The sequence below is a fragment of the Salmo salar genome, chromosome ssa01 (genome assembly GCF_905237065.1).
Source record: "Salmo salar chromosome ssa01, Ssal_v3.1, whole genome shotgun sequence".
NCBI lineage: Eukaryota > Metazoa > Chordata > Actinopteri > Salmoniformes > Salmonidae > Salmo > Salmo salar.
The window spans coordinates 167,987,868-168,003,209 of NC_059442.1; the positions used below are offsets into that span (position 1 = coordinate 167,987,868).

Here is a 15,342-nt window from a genome sequence, read left to right on the forward strand (position 1 = left end):
CACTTGAACGCTCAGAATCTGAATCATCTCAATTGAATCCCACTTCCTCTGACTGCAGCCCCCCTGCTTATGCATACATTGCCAAAACAAGTGAAATAGACGGGAAATAAACAAGGGGATAAAAATAAGGGAAATAATCCATCAGATATGAGAAAGAAACAAAAACTCACAGAAGGTTAAAGATAAACTCTTTTTCTCTATCTCTTGTCTTTCTCTCATTCTGGCTGCCCGCCTACCTCTTTCTGACTAGTCCTCTCTGGCCTCACAGCAGGCCTCCTCTCTGGCCTCACAGCAGGCCTCCTCTCTGGCCTCACAGCAGGCCTCCTCTCTGGCCTCACAGCAGGCCTCCTCTCTGCTCCTCTCTGGCCTCACAGCAGGCCTCCTCTCTGGCCTCACAGCAGGCCTCCTCTCATCCCAGCTGCCGGTCCAGTGAGTGGAGTAAGGCTTATGTCAGTTGCCACCTGAGTCGCATCCATCTTTTTGACCCGCTGCTCTGTAGCGCTGAAAGGCAGGGGGAATTGGAATACGCTGACGGCTGAACAAAAAGCTGCTGAGCACTAGAGGACTGAGACCTGGCTGGCTGAACTGGAGCACTGGAGGATTCTGGTCTACCCACACGCACCGACGGACAGAGAGAGTTTATCTGTGCCCGAGCACCTGCCCCTTTGACCTCCCACTTATCAAGTTCCCTTTTGGTTGGTGGTATATATATAGTACCAGTCAAAAGTTTAGACACACCTACCCATTCATGGGTTTTTCTTTATTTGTACTGTTTTCTACATTGTAGAATAATAGTGAAGACATCAACACTATGAAATAACACATATGGAATCATGTAGTAACCAAAAAAGTATTAAACAAATCAGAATATATTTGATATTCTTGAAAGTAGCTACCCTTTTGCCTTGGTGACAGCTTTGCACACTCTTGGCATTCTCTCAACCAGCTTCATGTGGTAGTCACCTGGAATGCATTTCATTTAACAGGTGTGCCTTCTTAAAAGTTAATTTGTGGAATTTATTTCCTTCTTAATGCATTTGAGCCAATCAGTTGTGTTGTGACAAATTAGGGGTGGTATACAAAAGATAGCCCAATTTGGTAAAAGACCAAGTCCATATTATGGCAAGAACAACTCAAATAAGCAAAGAGAAATGACAGTCCATCATTACTTTAAGACATGAAGGTCAGTCAATATGGAACATTTCAAGTACTTTGAAAGTTTTTTCAAGTGCAGTCGCAAAAACCATCAAGCGCTATGATGAAACTGGATCTCATGAGACCGCCACAGGAATGGAAGACCCAGAGTTACCTCTGCTGCAGAGGATAAGTTCATTAGAGTTACAAGCCTCAGAAATTGCAGCCCAAATAAATGCTTCACAGAGTTCAAGTAATAGACACATCTCAACATCAACTGTTCAGAGCAGACTGTGAATCAGTCCTTCATGATTGAATTGCTGCAAAGAAACCACTACTAAAGGACACCAATAAGAGGAAGACGCTTGCGCCAAGAAACAAGCAATGGACATTAGACTGGTAGACTGGTAGAAATCTTTCCTTTTGGTCTGATGAGTCCAAATTTGAGAGATTTGGTTCCAACTGCCGTGTCTTTGTGAGTCGCAGAGTAGGTGAACGGATGTTCTCGGCATGTGTGGTTCCCAACGTGAAGCATGGAGGAGGAGGTGTGATGGTGCTTCGCTGGTTACACTGTCAGTGATTTATTAACCAGCATGGCAACCACAGCATTCTGCAGCAATACGCCAGTCCCACTAAGCCCAGACCAGATGGGATATCATTTGTTTTTCAACATGACAATGACCCAACACACCTCCCGGCTGTGTAAGGACTATTTGACCAAGAAGGAGAGTAATGGAGTGCTGCATCAAATGACCTGGCCTCCACTATCACCCGACCTCAACCCAATTGAGATGGTTTGGGATAAGTTGGACTGCGGAGTGAAGGAAAAGCAGCCAACAAGTGCTCAGCATATGTGGGAACTCCTTTAAGACTGTTGGAAAAGCATTCCAGGTGAAGCTGGTTGAGAGAATGCCTAGAGTGTGCAAAGCTGACGTCAAGGCAAAGGGTGGCTACTTTGAAGAATATATTTTGATTTGTTTAACACTTTCTTGGTTACTACACTACATGATTCCATATGTGTTATTTCATAGTTTTGATGTCTTTACAGGTTATTCTACAATGTAGAAAATAGTAAAAATAAAGAAAAACCCTTTAATGAGCAGTTGTGTCCAAACGTTTGACTGGTTATGTGTGTGTATGTATGTTTTTGTCATTGTTGTTCTGAACCCACTGCCCCCATGTCATAGTGAAGTCTTCACGTTCACCCCCCCCCAAACATGTATGGCTTGAGATGTGGTCACCAGTGGAGTGTGTGTGTGTAGCTAGTTACCTCATTTAAATATCAACTGCCCCACCAGCTGCAGCATAATATTGATGGTTTTACTGTACATCGTCAATATTGGGTCTGGTTGCCTACTGCATCAGAGAGAGGCAGAACGGAGAGATGAGCGGTTTCCTCAATGACCCTCCAACTCAACTCCATCCCTAATTCAAGTGGGGGTGTTGAACATAAGAGTCAGGGCAGTAGCAACGCAGTCTAGACTAGAGAGAGGGAGACCGTGGCTCTGAGAGAGAGACCTTTGTTATGGAGACATAGATACTCAGTGTCCCTAGAGAAAGTTTACTACCATCAATCAAACATAAAAACGTTAAATGGGGCCGGGACTCAGATGGAATCATCATTTGGCGTAAGCAGGACTTAGCACTGAATGAAATGGGGGGGGGGGGGGGAAAGGTACGAATCACATATGGCTAAAACTTAACAAAGGTACAATCTATTGTGACAATGATGTATACGTATGTGCAGCTTGTGCTCCTCCTTCAGATTCATCATATTATGATCAGTTTGTTGACAATCTCCATACAGAAATCATTACATTTCAGGCAGAGGATAAAGTGCTTCTTTGTGGAGATTTCAATGTGAGATCAGGTTCTAAGCCTGACTACGCTGATGAGGGAGGTAACCGCCACATATTTGGACACCCCTCCTTGTACGGTAGCCCTATTATAAATAATAGAAACAGTCCTGACCAAATACTGAACAAAAATGGGAAGGAGTTAGTGCATCTCTGTCGAGCGTTAGGCCTGTACACGTTTAATGGGAGAATCAGAGGGGACTCTTTTTAGGTCGGGTTACTTCCTGCTCAGCTCTTGGGACGTGTGTAGTCGATTATGTCATCTCTGACATGGACCCCCTCCTCCATTACTGTATTCACTTTCAGACCACAGTCAGATCAATGTGTTTCTGAACAAATGAACCGGCAATAAGGATTTTTGTTTTGTTAAACTGCCCAGTAAATAGTACAACCTGAATCAATTTTACAGATGGGCTCCAAATATATTTATTATGGATCCCCATTAGCTGCTGCCAAGGCAAAACTTGTGAAGTTTTGAAGGCAGTGCAACAGAAATTCACTGAAACGTTAAACTCAAATGAAATGATGAACTCTGTTCAGGTCTTCAATAACTCTCAAAACCATTAGAGGTATCCATTCGGCTAGTAGAGACGATAATTGTATATTCCAAAAAAGTAACATCCAAAAGCAAATCTGAGAAAACCAAAGAAATGCAACATCCGAAACAAGAAAACAGAATGTTTCTTAAAAAAAGAAAATGCTTTGATAACGAATGTAAAACAATTGGAAAAACATGAGACAAATGTCAAAATGAAAAACACAAGCAGCAAAATAACCCAGAGCTACGATATGAGTACTTTGAAACTCAAACAGTAGAAACGTTCGCTGAAACGCAATAAATTGAATTATACCAATAAGACGCTTGATGAAATTTGAAACGCAATTGACCAAAATCAGTTCTGCAACGTGCGAAATTATTTAAGCACAACAAAGCCACAAGAATTAGAAATTATACAAGATTTGAGGAATGTATCAAACTTATTTTGATTATCTATGCAAAAAATATCCCATTAAAAAGTCTTACAACATAGAAATTCAAGAAACATGTAACATCCTTGTCATTTAAAAAACAACCAAAATCCATTACATTTCCCAGTAACCCAACAAGAACTACAATACACTGAACAAAAATATAAACGCAACAATTTCAAAGATTATACTGAGTTACAGTTCATATGAGGAAATCAGTCAATTGAAATGAATTAATTAGGCCCTAATCTATGGATTTCACATGACTGGGCAGGGGCTCAGCCATGGGTGGGCCTGGGAGGGCATAGGTCCACCCACTGGGGAGCCATGCCCAGCCAATCAAAATGAGACCCCCCCCCCACAACAGGGCTTTATTACAAGACAGAAGTAGTCCCCACCCCTCTCGCCCTCTGATGATCCCGCCGGTGAAGAAGCCGGATGTGGAGGTCCTGGGCTGGCGTGGTTAAACGTGGTTGTGAGGCCGGTTGAACGTACCCGAAACAATTCTCCAGAACGCCGTTGGAGGTGGCTTATGATAGAGAAATGAACATTACATTCTCTGGCAACAGCTCTGGTGGACATTCCTGCAGTCAGCATGCCAATTGAACGCTTCCTCAAAACTTCAGACATCTGTGGTATTGTGTTGTGTGACAAAACTGCACATTTTAGAGCGGCCTTTAATTGTACCCAGCACAAGGTGCACCTTTGTAATGTTCATGCTGTTTAATCAGCTTCTTGATATGCCACACCTGTCAGGTGGATGGATTATATTGACAAAGAATAAAATGCTCACGAACAGGGAGGTAAACAAATTAGTAAAACCTCTTTTTGGGGGGGGGGGGGCCAAAAAAATTGCGCATATGGAACATTTCTGGGATCTTTTTGTTCACCTCATGAAACATGGGACCAACACTTTACATGTTGCGTTTAATATTTTTGTTCAGTTTAAATTCATTAGGCCCTAATCTATGGATTTCACATGACTGGGAATACAGATACGCATCTGATCACAGATACCTTAAAAAAAAATAATTGGGGCGTGGATCAGAAAACCAGTCAGTATCTGGTGTGACCAACATTTGCCTCATGCAGTGTGACATCTCCTTCACGTGGAGTTTATCAGGCTGTTGATTGGTGGAATGTTCTCCCACTCCTCTTCTATGAATGTGTGAAGTTACTGGATATTGGTGAGAACTGGACCATACTGTCGTACACATCGATCCAGAGCATCCCAAACATGATCAATGGGTGACATGTCTGGTGAATATGCAGGCCATGGAAGAATTGGGACATTTTCAACTTCCAGGAATTGTGTACAGATCCTTGCGACATGGGGCTGTGTATTATCATGCTGAAACATGAGGCGATGGTGGCTGATATCTCTCTCTCTCTCTCTCCCTCCCCTACTTTGTTTGTTTCTTTCTTTGGGAGGGCCCAGCTGGCCCCTGGGGCCCAGGTCAGCAGGTGGGAGGGAGGGAAGGAAGGAGGGAGGGAGGATGGATGAATGACCAGGTGATTAAAATCCAACACAGGCGAGCCTCCTTGGAGAATGCGGTCGGTCACTGGAGCAGCGGGTTTGTTTCATTAATCTGGTCGTGCTCCCTTGCCCCCTAACACCCCCTCACCCCCAGGGAGGCCTGAGTGACACAGGAGGTAGGCAAGGGTTTGCACTTTTGGGACAGTTCCATTGCTCGAGGCCGGACAAGCTCAATCAAGCACAGCTAAAGTATTTGAACTTCACTCTGATGAAAGAATGGATTAGGTCCAGACTAGACTCCAAGGTTGTAGAGGAAGGACAGGAAGATGGGCGGGAGGTGGAGGAGGGTCAGAGAGGGGCATGGTTGGATGGGCCAGTCCCACTCCAGGGGTTAACAAGGCTGGTCCCACTCCAGGGGTTAACCTCTCTGGGACACTTGGGACGCTAGCGTCCCACCCGCGGGACACACTATTCAACAGCCAGTGAAATAGCAGGACAGCAAATTCAAAACAACAACAATCACATAATTCAAATTTCTCAAACATACAACTATTATATCCCATTTTAAAGATACACTTATCGTTAATCCAACCACATTGTCCGATTTCAAAAAGGCTTTACGGCAAAAGCATAACATTAGATTATGTTAGGACAGCGCTGAGACAAGAAAAACCACACAGCCATTTTCCAAGCAAGGAGAGGCGTCACAAAAACCAGAAATACAGTTACCCGCCAAGTTCTGGAGTCAACAAAACTCAGAAATAGTATTATAAGTCTTCACTTACCTTTGCTGATCTTCGTCGGAATGCACTCCCAGGACTCCCACTTCCACAAGAAATGTTTGTTTTGTTCGATAAACTCCATATTTATGTCCAAATACCTCCGTTTTGTTTGCGCGTTCAGATCACTATTCCAAAGGCATAATGCGCGAGCGCAATACCCGAGACAAAAAGTCAGAAAGTTCCATTACCGTTCGTAGAAACATGTCAAATGATGTTTACAATCATTCCTTAGGGTCTTTTTAACATAAATATTCTATAATATTCCTACCGGACAATAGCGTATTCATTACAGAGGAAAAAGAAGGAACGGCGCGCCTGCATGACTGCGCAGTAAACTAATTTGCCTCAGGCAGTCCAATTGTTGAGTCTGCTCTTATTCTCTCCCCAGTGACAGTAGAAGCATGAAACAAGGTTCTAAAGACTGTTGACATCTAGTGGAAGCCTTAGGAAGTGCAACATGACCCCACAGACACTGTAGTTTGGATAGGCAATCACTTGAAAAACTACAAACCACTTCCTGGTTGGATTTGTTTCTCAGGTTTTTGCCTGCCATATGAGTTCTGTTATACTCACAGACATCATTCATTTTAGAAACTTCAGAGTATTTTCTATCCAAATCTACTAATAATATGCATATCCTACCTTCTGGGCCCGAGTAGCAGGCAGTTTAATTTGGGCACGTTATTCATCTGAATTTCCGAATACTGCCCCCTGTCACCAAGAAGTTAACAAGGCACTCCAGGGGTTAACAAGGCACTCCGTTAACAAGGCACTCCAGGGGTTAACAAGGCACTCCAGGGGTTAACAAGGCACTCCAGGGGTTAACAAGGCACTCCAGGGTTTAACAAGGCCGGTCCCACTCCAGGGTTTAACAAGGCCGGTCCCACTCCAGGGTTTAACAAGGCCGGTCCCACTCCAGGGGTTAACAAGGCCGGTCCCAGTCCAGGGGTTAACAAGGCCGGTCCCAGTCCAGAGGTTAACAAGTCCAAGTGGAATCCATGTGTCACAGCTGACCGTCCGTTTGACCTTGGAGGAGGTAGATCAGGATCTCTGTCCAGCCTGCCTGAAGTGAGAGCGGCGTGATGGCCTCTAGTCTATATCCCCCACGCGGTCCCTGTTACGCGCACGCTCCACGTGAGGGCAAGCTGTTGTGCTGAGGGGCCTGTGTGTGGTGTTGAGACATTCAGTTCCCTGATTTCCACGTACCAGAGCATCTCTCTCTCTCTCTAAATTTTGACGTTCACTTCAATACCAACACGGCCTCTTTTCTCTCTGTACCAACTGGGTCAGAGAAAACATCTGGATAGGGTTTTAGTGGTTTAGTTCTGGCTGTCTGTATCACCTCTCCAGTCGTCATACCCACACTTAACACTAATCATTTTTAATTAGGCTACTAAAATCGTTCTGATTTCAAGACAAATGCAGTTTAGCGGAATTCATGGGCTGACTTTAGGACCATGCAGACGGCTCAGAGCTGGTGGGGAAGGCTGTTTGCCTGGATGGCATGACTATGACTACATAGAGACCACTACATAGAGAGACCACTACATAGAGAGACCATTACATAGAGAGACCATTACATAGAGAGACCACTACATAGAGAGACCACTACATAGAGAGACCACTACATAGAGAGAGCACTACATAGAGGGAGAGCACTACATAGAGGGAGAGCACTACATAGAGGGAGAGCACTACATAGAGGGAGAGCACTACATAGAGAGAGAGCACTACATAGAGGGAGAGCACTACATAGAGAGAGAGGGAGAGCACTACATAGAGAGAGAGGGGGAGCACTACATAGAGAGAGAGGGAGACCGCTACATAGAGGGAGACCGCTACATAGAGGGAGACCGCTACATAGAGGGAGAGCGCTACATAGATAGAGAGGGAGAGCACTACATAGAGACCGCTACATAGAGAGACCACTACATAGAGAGGGAGACCGCTACATAGAGAGAGAGGGAGACCGCTACATAGAGAGAGAGGGAGACCGCTACATAGAGAGAGAGGGAGACCGCTACATAGAGAGAGAGGGAGACCGCTACATAGAGAGAGAGGGAGACCGCTACATAGAGAGAGAGGGAGACCGCTACATAGAGAGAGAGAGGGAGACCGCTACATAGAGAGAGAGAGGGAGACCGCTACATAGAGAGAGAGAGGGAGACCGCTACATAGAGAGAGAGAGGGAGACCGCTACATAGAGAGAGAGAGGGAGACCGCTACATAGAGAGAGAGAGGGAGACCGCTACATAGAGAGAGAGAGGGAGACCGCTACATAGAGAGAGAGAGGGAGACCGCTACATAGAGAGAGAGAGAGGGAGACCGCTACATAGAGAGAGAGAGGGAGACCGCTACATAGAGAGAGAGAGGGAGACCGCTACATAGAGAGAGAGAGGGAGACCGCTACATAGAGAGAGAGAGGGAGACCGCTACATAGAGAGAGAGAGGGAGACCGCTACATAGAGAGAGAGGGAGACCGCTACATAGAGAGAGAGAGGGAGACCGCTACATAGAGAGAGAGCACTACATAGAGAGAGGGAGAGCACTACATAGAGAGAGAGGGAGGGAGACAACTACATAGAGAGAGGGCACTACATAGAGAGAGATGGAGACCACTACAAAGAGGGAGAGCACTACATAGAGAGAGGGAGACCACTACATAGAGAGAGAGAGGGAGACCACTACATAGAGAGAGACCACTACATAGAGAGAGACCACTACATAGAGAGAGACCACTACATAGAGAGAGAACACTACATAGAGAGAGAGGGAGACCACTACATAGAGAGAGAGGGAGACCACTACATAGAGAGAGAGGGAGACCACTACATAGAGAGAGAGAGAGAGACCGCTACATAGAGAGAGAGAGGGAGACCGCTACATAGAGAGAGAGGGAGACCACTACATAGAGAGAGAGGGAGACCACTACATAGAGAGAGAGAGAGAGAGAGAGAGACCGCTACATAGAGAGAGAGAGGGAGACCGCTACATAGAGAGAGAGGGAGACCACTACATAGAGAGAGAGAGGGAGACCACTACATAGAGAGAGAGAGGGAGACCGCTACATAGAGAGAGAGGGAGACCGCTACATAGAGAGAGAGAGGGAGACCGCTACATAGAGGGAGAGGGAGACCGCTACATAGAGAGGGAGAGGGAGACCGCTACATAGAGAGAGGGAGACCGCTACATAGAGAGAGAGAGGGAGACCGCTACATAGAGAGAGAGAGGGAGACCGCTACATAGAGAGAGAGAGAGAGGGGAGACCGCTACATAGAGAGAGAGAGGGAGACCGCTACATAGAGAGAGAGAGGGAGACCGCTACATAGAGAGAGAGAGGGAGACCGCTACATAGAGAGAGAGAGGGAGACCGCTACATAGAGAGAGAGAGGGAGACCGCTACATAGAGAGAGAGAGGGAGACCGCTACATAGAGAGAGAGAGGGAGACCGCTACATAGAGAGAGAGAGGGAGACCGCTACATAGAGAGAGAGAGGGAGACCGCTACATAGAGAGAGAGAGGGAGACCGCTACATAGAGAGAGAGAGGGAGACCGCTACATAGAGAGAGAGAGGGAGACCGCTACATAGAGAGAGAGAGGGAGACCGCTACATAGAGAGAGAGAGGGAGACCGCTACATAGAGAGAGAGAGGGAGACCGCTACATAGAGAGAGAGAGGGAGACCGCTACATAGAGAGAGAGGGAGACCGCTACATAGAGAGAGAGAGGGAGACCGCTACATAAGAGAGAGAGGGAGACCGCTACATAGAGAGAGAGAGGGAGACCGCTACATAGAGAGAGAGAGGGAGACCGCTACATAGAGAGAGAGGGAGACCGCTACATAGAGAGAGAGAGGGAGACCGCTACATAGAGGGAGAGGGAGACCGCTACAGAGAGGGAGAGGGAGACCGCTACATAGAGAGAGAGAGGGAGACCGCTACATAGAGAGAGAGAGGGAGACCGCTACATAGAGAGAGAGAGGGAGACCGCTACATAGAGAGAGAGAGAGGGAGACCGCTACATAGAGAGAGAGAGGGAGACCGCTACATAGAGAGAGAGAGGGAGACCGCTACATAGAGAGAGAGAGGGAGACCGCTACATAGAGAGAGAGAGGGAGACCGCTACATAGAGAGAGAGAGGGAGACCGCTACATAGAGAGAGAGAGGGAGACCGCTACATAGAGAGAGAGAGGGAGACCGCTACATAGAGAGAGAGAGGGAGACCGCTACATAGAGAGAGAGAGGGAGACCGCTACATAGAGAGAGAGAGAGGGAGACCGCTACATAGAGAGAGAGAGGGAGACCGCTACATAGAGAGAGAGAGGGAGACCGCTACATAGAGAGAGAGAGGGAGACCGCTACATAGAGAGAGAGAGGGAGACCGCTACATAGAGAGAGAGAGGGAGACCGCTACATAGAGAGAGAGAGGGAGACCGCTACATAGAGAGAGAGAGGGAGACCGCTACATAGAGAGAGAGAGGGAGACCGCTACATAGAGAGAGAGAGGGAGACCGCTACATAGAGAGAGAGAGGGAGACCGCTACATAGAGAGAGCACTACATAGAGAGAGGGAGAGCACTACATAGAGAGAGAGGGAGAGAGACAACTACATAGAGAGAGGGCACTACATAGAGAGAGATGGAGACCACTACAAAGAGGGAGAGCACTACATAGAGGGAGACCACTACATAGAGAGAGAGAGGGAGACCACTACATAGAGAGAGACCACTACATAGAGAGAGACCACTACATAGAGAGAGACCACTACATAGAGAGAGAGGGAGACCACTACATAGAGAGAGAGGGAGACCACTACATAGAGAGAGAGGGAGACCACTACATAGAGAGGGAGACCGCTACATAGAGAGAGAGAGGGAGACCGCTACATAGAGAGAGAGGGAGACCACTACATAGAGAGAGAGAGGGAGACCACTACATAGAGAGAGAGAGGGAGACCACTACATAGAGAGAGAGAGAGAGAGAGAGAGACCGCTACATAGAGAGAGGGAGACCGCTACATAGAGAGAGAGAGGGAGACCGCTACATAGAGAGAGAGAGGGAGACCGCTACATAGAGAGAGAGAGGGAGACCGCTACATAGAGAGAGAGAGAGGGAGACCGCTACATAGAGAGAGAGAGGGAGACCGCTACATAGAGAGAGAGAGGGAGACCGCTACATAGAGAGAGAGAGAGGGAGACCGCTACATAGAGAGAGAGAGAGGGAGACCGCTACATAGAGAGAGAGAGGGAGACCGCTACATAGAGAGAGAGAGAGGGAGACCGCTACATAGAGAGAGAGAGGGAGACCGCTACATAGAGAGAGAGGGAGACCGCTACATAGAGAGAGAGAGAGGGAGACCGCTACATAGAGAGAGAGAGAGAGGGAGACCGCTACATAGAGAGAGAGAGAGAGAACGCTACATAGAGAGAGAGAGAGAGACCGCTACATAGAGAGAGAGAGAGAGAGAGACCGCTACATAGAGGGAGACCACTACATAGAGAGAGACCGCTACATAGAGAGAGAGAGAGAGAGAGACCGCTACATAGAGAGAGAGAGAGAGACCGCTACATAGAGAGAGAGAGAGAGACCGCTACATAGAGAGAGAGAGGGAGACCGCTACATAGAGAGAGAGAGGGAGACCGCTACATAGAGAGAGAGAGGGAGACCGCTACATAGAGAGAGAGAGGGAGACCGCTACATAGAGAGAGAGAGGGAGACCGCTACATAGAGAGAGAGAGGGAGACCGCTACATAGAGAGAGAGAGAGGGAGACCGCTACATAGAGAGAGAGAGGGAGACCGCTACATAGAGAGAGAGAGAGAGAGACCGCTACATAGAGAGAGAGAGAGACCGCTACATAGAGAGAGAGAGAGAGACCGCTACATAGAGAGAGAGAGAGAGACCGCTACATAGAGAGAGAGAGAGACCGCTACATAGAGAGAGGGAGACCGCTACATAGAGAGAGAGAGAGAGACCACTACATAGAGAGAGAGAGGGAGACCGCTACATAGAGAGAGAGGGAGACCGCTACATAGAGAGAGAGGGAGACCGCTACATAGAGAGAGAGAGGGAGACCGCTACATAGAGAGAGAGAGGGAGACCGCTACATAGAGAGAGGGAGACCGCTACATAGAGAGAGAGAGAGACCGCTACATAGAGAGAGAGAGGGAGACCGCTACATAGAGAAGAGGGAGACCGCTACATAGAGAGAGAGAGAGACCGCTACATAGAGAGAGGGAGACCGCTACATAGAGAGAGAGAGAGAGACCGCTACATAGAGAGAGAGAGAGACCGCTACATAGAGAGAGGGAGACCGCTACATAGAGAGAGAGAGGGAGACCGCTACATAGAGAGAGAGAGAGAGACCGCTACATAGAGAGAGAGAGAGGGAGACCACTACATAGAGAGAGGGAGACCGCTACATAGAGAGAGAGAGAGAGACCGCTACATAGAGAGAGAGAGACCGCTACATAGAAAGAGAGGGAGACCGCTACATAGAGAGAGAGAGACCGCTACATAGAGAGAGAGAGACCACTACATAGAGAGAGGGAGACCACTACATAGAGAGAGGGAGACCACTACATAGAGAGAGGGAGACCACTACATAGAGAGGGAGACCACTACATAGAGAGGGAGACCGCTACATAGAGAGGGAGACCGCTACATAGAGAGGGAGACCGCTACATAGAGAGGGAGACCGCTACATTGAGAGAGAGAGAGGGAGACCGCTACATAGAGAGAGAGAGAGAGAGGGAGACCACTACATAGAGAGAGAGGGAGACCACTACATAGAGAGAGAGGGAGACCGCTACATAGAGAGAGAGAGACCGCTACATAGAGAGGGAGACCGCTACATAGAGAGAGACCGCTACATAGAGAGAGAGAGGGAGACCGCTACATAGAGAGAGAGAGAGAGAGAGAGAGAGAGAGACCGCTACATAGAGAGGGAGGGAGACCGCTACATAGAGAGAGAGAGAGAGAGAGAGAGAGAGACCGCTACATAGAGAGAGGTCACTGTGCCATGTCTACCCCCCACTAGATCTAACTACTAGTGGGGGGAAAAAATCCACATTTCCTCTTTAAATATGTCAATGTGGAGGTTAATTAAACCATAAAGGAACGTGTTCTCAGGGAGCCTTGAATGAATCATTCTGGACCCCCCTCCTCCACACACACACTCACTTCATCAAATGGAATTGGAGGAAAGTTGTCGATATGGCAACAACAGTGCGTGCTCATCGAGCGGAAGGCAGCGTGTGTGTGTGTGTGTGTGTGTGTGTGTGTGTGTGTGTGTAGTGGTGTGTTTTCAGGAGACTCGTTGTGTGTTCTGGCCCTGCTACAACGTGTTCATTAGGACACGCCTTAGTAAAACATCTTAGAAGTTTGGGTGCAACCCAACATTGTACAAGTTCAGGTAGAATCTTCCCAGTTCAGGTAGAACCTCCCCCAGTTCAGGTAGAACCTTCAGGTAGAACCTTCCCAGTTCAGGTAGAACCTTCCCAGTTCAGGTAGAACCTCCCAGTTCAGGTAGAACCTTCCCAGTTCAGGTAGTAACTTCCCAGTTCAGGTAGTATCTTCCCAGTTCAGGTAGTACCTCCCCCAGTTCAGGTAGAACCTTCCCAGTTCAGGTAGAACCTTCCCAGTTCAGGTAGAACCTCCCCCAGTTCAGGTAGTACCTCCCCCAGTTCAGGTAGAATCTTCCCAGTTCCGGTAGAACCTTCCCCAGTTCAGGTAGAACCTTCCCCAGTTCAGGTAGAACCTCCCCCAGTTCAGGTAGAACCTTCCCCAGTTCAGGTAGAACCTCCCCCAGTTCAGACGGGTTTCTAGTGAATAGAACCTCTTGTCTCTTATCTGATCTGCTAACAAGTGCTGAGAAGCTACATCTGTTCTGTACCACTAAGAGACTAAAGGAGAGGAGGAGAGAGGGAGAGGAGGAGGAGGAAGAGGAGCATTTAGCTTCATTAATTAGCACAAGCAGAGATGAGCTCGTTCTCACCTTTAAGCACCATTTGATGAATTGTCCTGATCTTAATGAAAAGCGTATTTTAATAGGTATTTCCAGGATAAGGGCTAAATGAAGCAGCTGAATAAGAGTAGGTGTAATGGTAAGGGGTTAATGAAGGGACCGTGATGTTGCTTCCTTCCCCAATAAGGCCTGATGAGATACTTAACCAAGGGACACAAAGGAACCAGGAGAAATGACTGACATTAATTGTAGCAGGAAGGAGGTTAGAGGGTTTGTGTGTCTGTCTGAATTCCTTCGTTTCTGACTGTCTCACCCAAAACGGTCGTGTGGCTCGACGGACATCTCCACATTTTACATCTGGGCAAATTATGAGGAGGATATTTTTCTCAAATGTAAATAGTTGTCAGTTGAACATTTTTTAACTTTTTTTTCTTCCGATCTATTAACGTCAACCATCAAACTTTTATATATGACATTTCTGTATAGACAAAATGTGTTATTTAGTCTTTACAGGGAACATCCACTGAACCTACCCATTGGAGGAATGTGGCCTTCTCAGAATCTAAAGAAATAAATCAAGTTGAAACTAACAGGCTAAAAATGGTTGTTGAACAGTCTTGTTGACTTGCTGTGTGTTGTTATTATTATTGTTATTTGTGTTTGTACAGCGGGGACCTCCGCTGACCCAGCCGTGCCGTCTCCACCCCTTCCTGAAACACTTCCTGTGGAAACACAGCTCCCCACTGCCGAAGAGATGGAAGTCACGGACGATGACATCATAGCAGGTAGGAAAACACGCACACACACACACACACACACACACACTACCTTGTAGACTGTTGTCTATAGGACTCCACGCTCTTACCTGGACGCACACCTGGACGCACACCTGGACACACACACACACACACACACACACACACACACACACACACACACACACTACCTTGTAGACTGTTGTCTATAGGACTCCACGCTCTTACCTGGACACACACCTGGACACACACCTGGACGCACACACACACACACACACACACACACACACACACACACACACACACAGACACAGACACAGACACACACAGACAGAGACAGAGAGAGAGACAACACAACACTACTTAAAGAGAGACCTAAGACAACAACATAGCAACACATGACAAC

At 47.2% G+C, this 15,342-nt stretch overlaps 1 protein-coding gene across 3 annotated transcripts in view; it reads left to right on the forward strand.

Annotated features, from left to right (window-relative positions):
* The window catches only part of LOC106572123 (WD repeat-containing protein 7), a 376,679-nt gene that overhangs the window by 154,334 nt on the left and 207,003 nt on the right, over positions 1-15,342 (forward strand). For all 3 annotated transcript variants that reach the window (XM_045693965.1, XM_045693962.1, XM_045693964.1), the window contains one exon: positions 14,850-14,966. In XM_045693965.1, the coding sequence (XP_045549921.1) occupies positions 14,850-14,966 (117 nt within the window). The remainder of the gene's footprint in view (positions 1-14,849; positions 14,967-15,342) is intronic.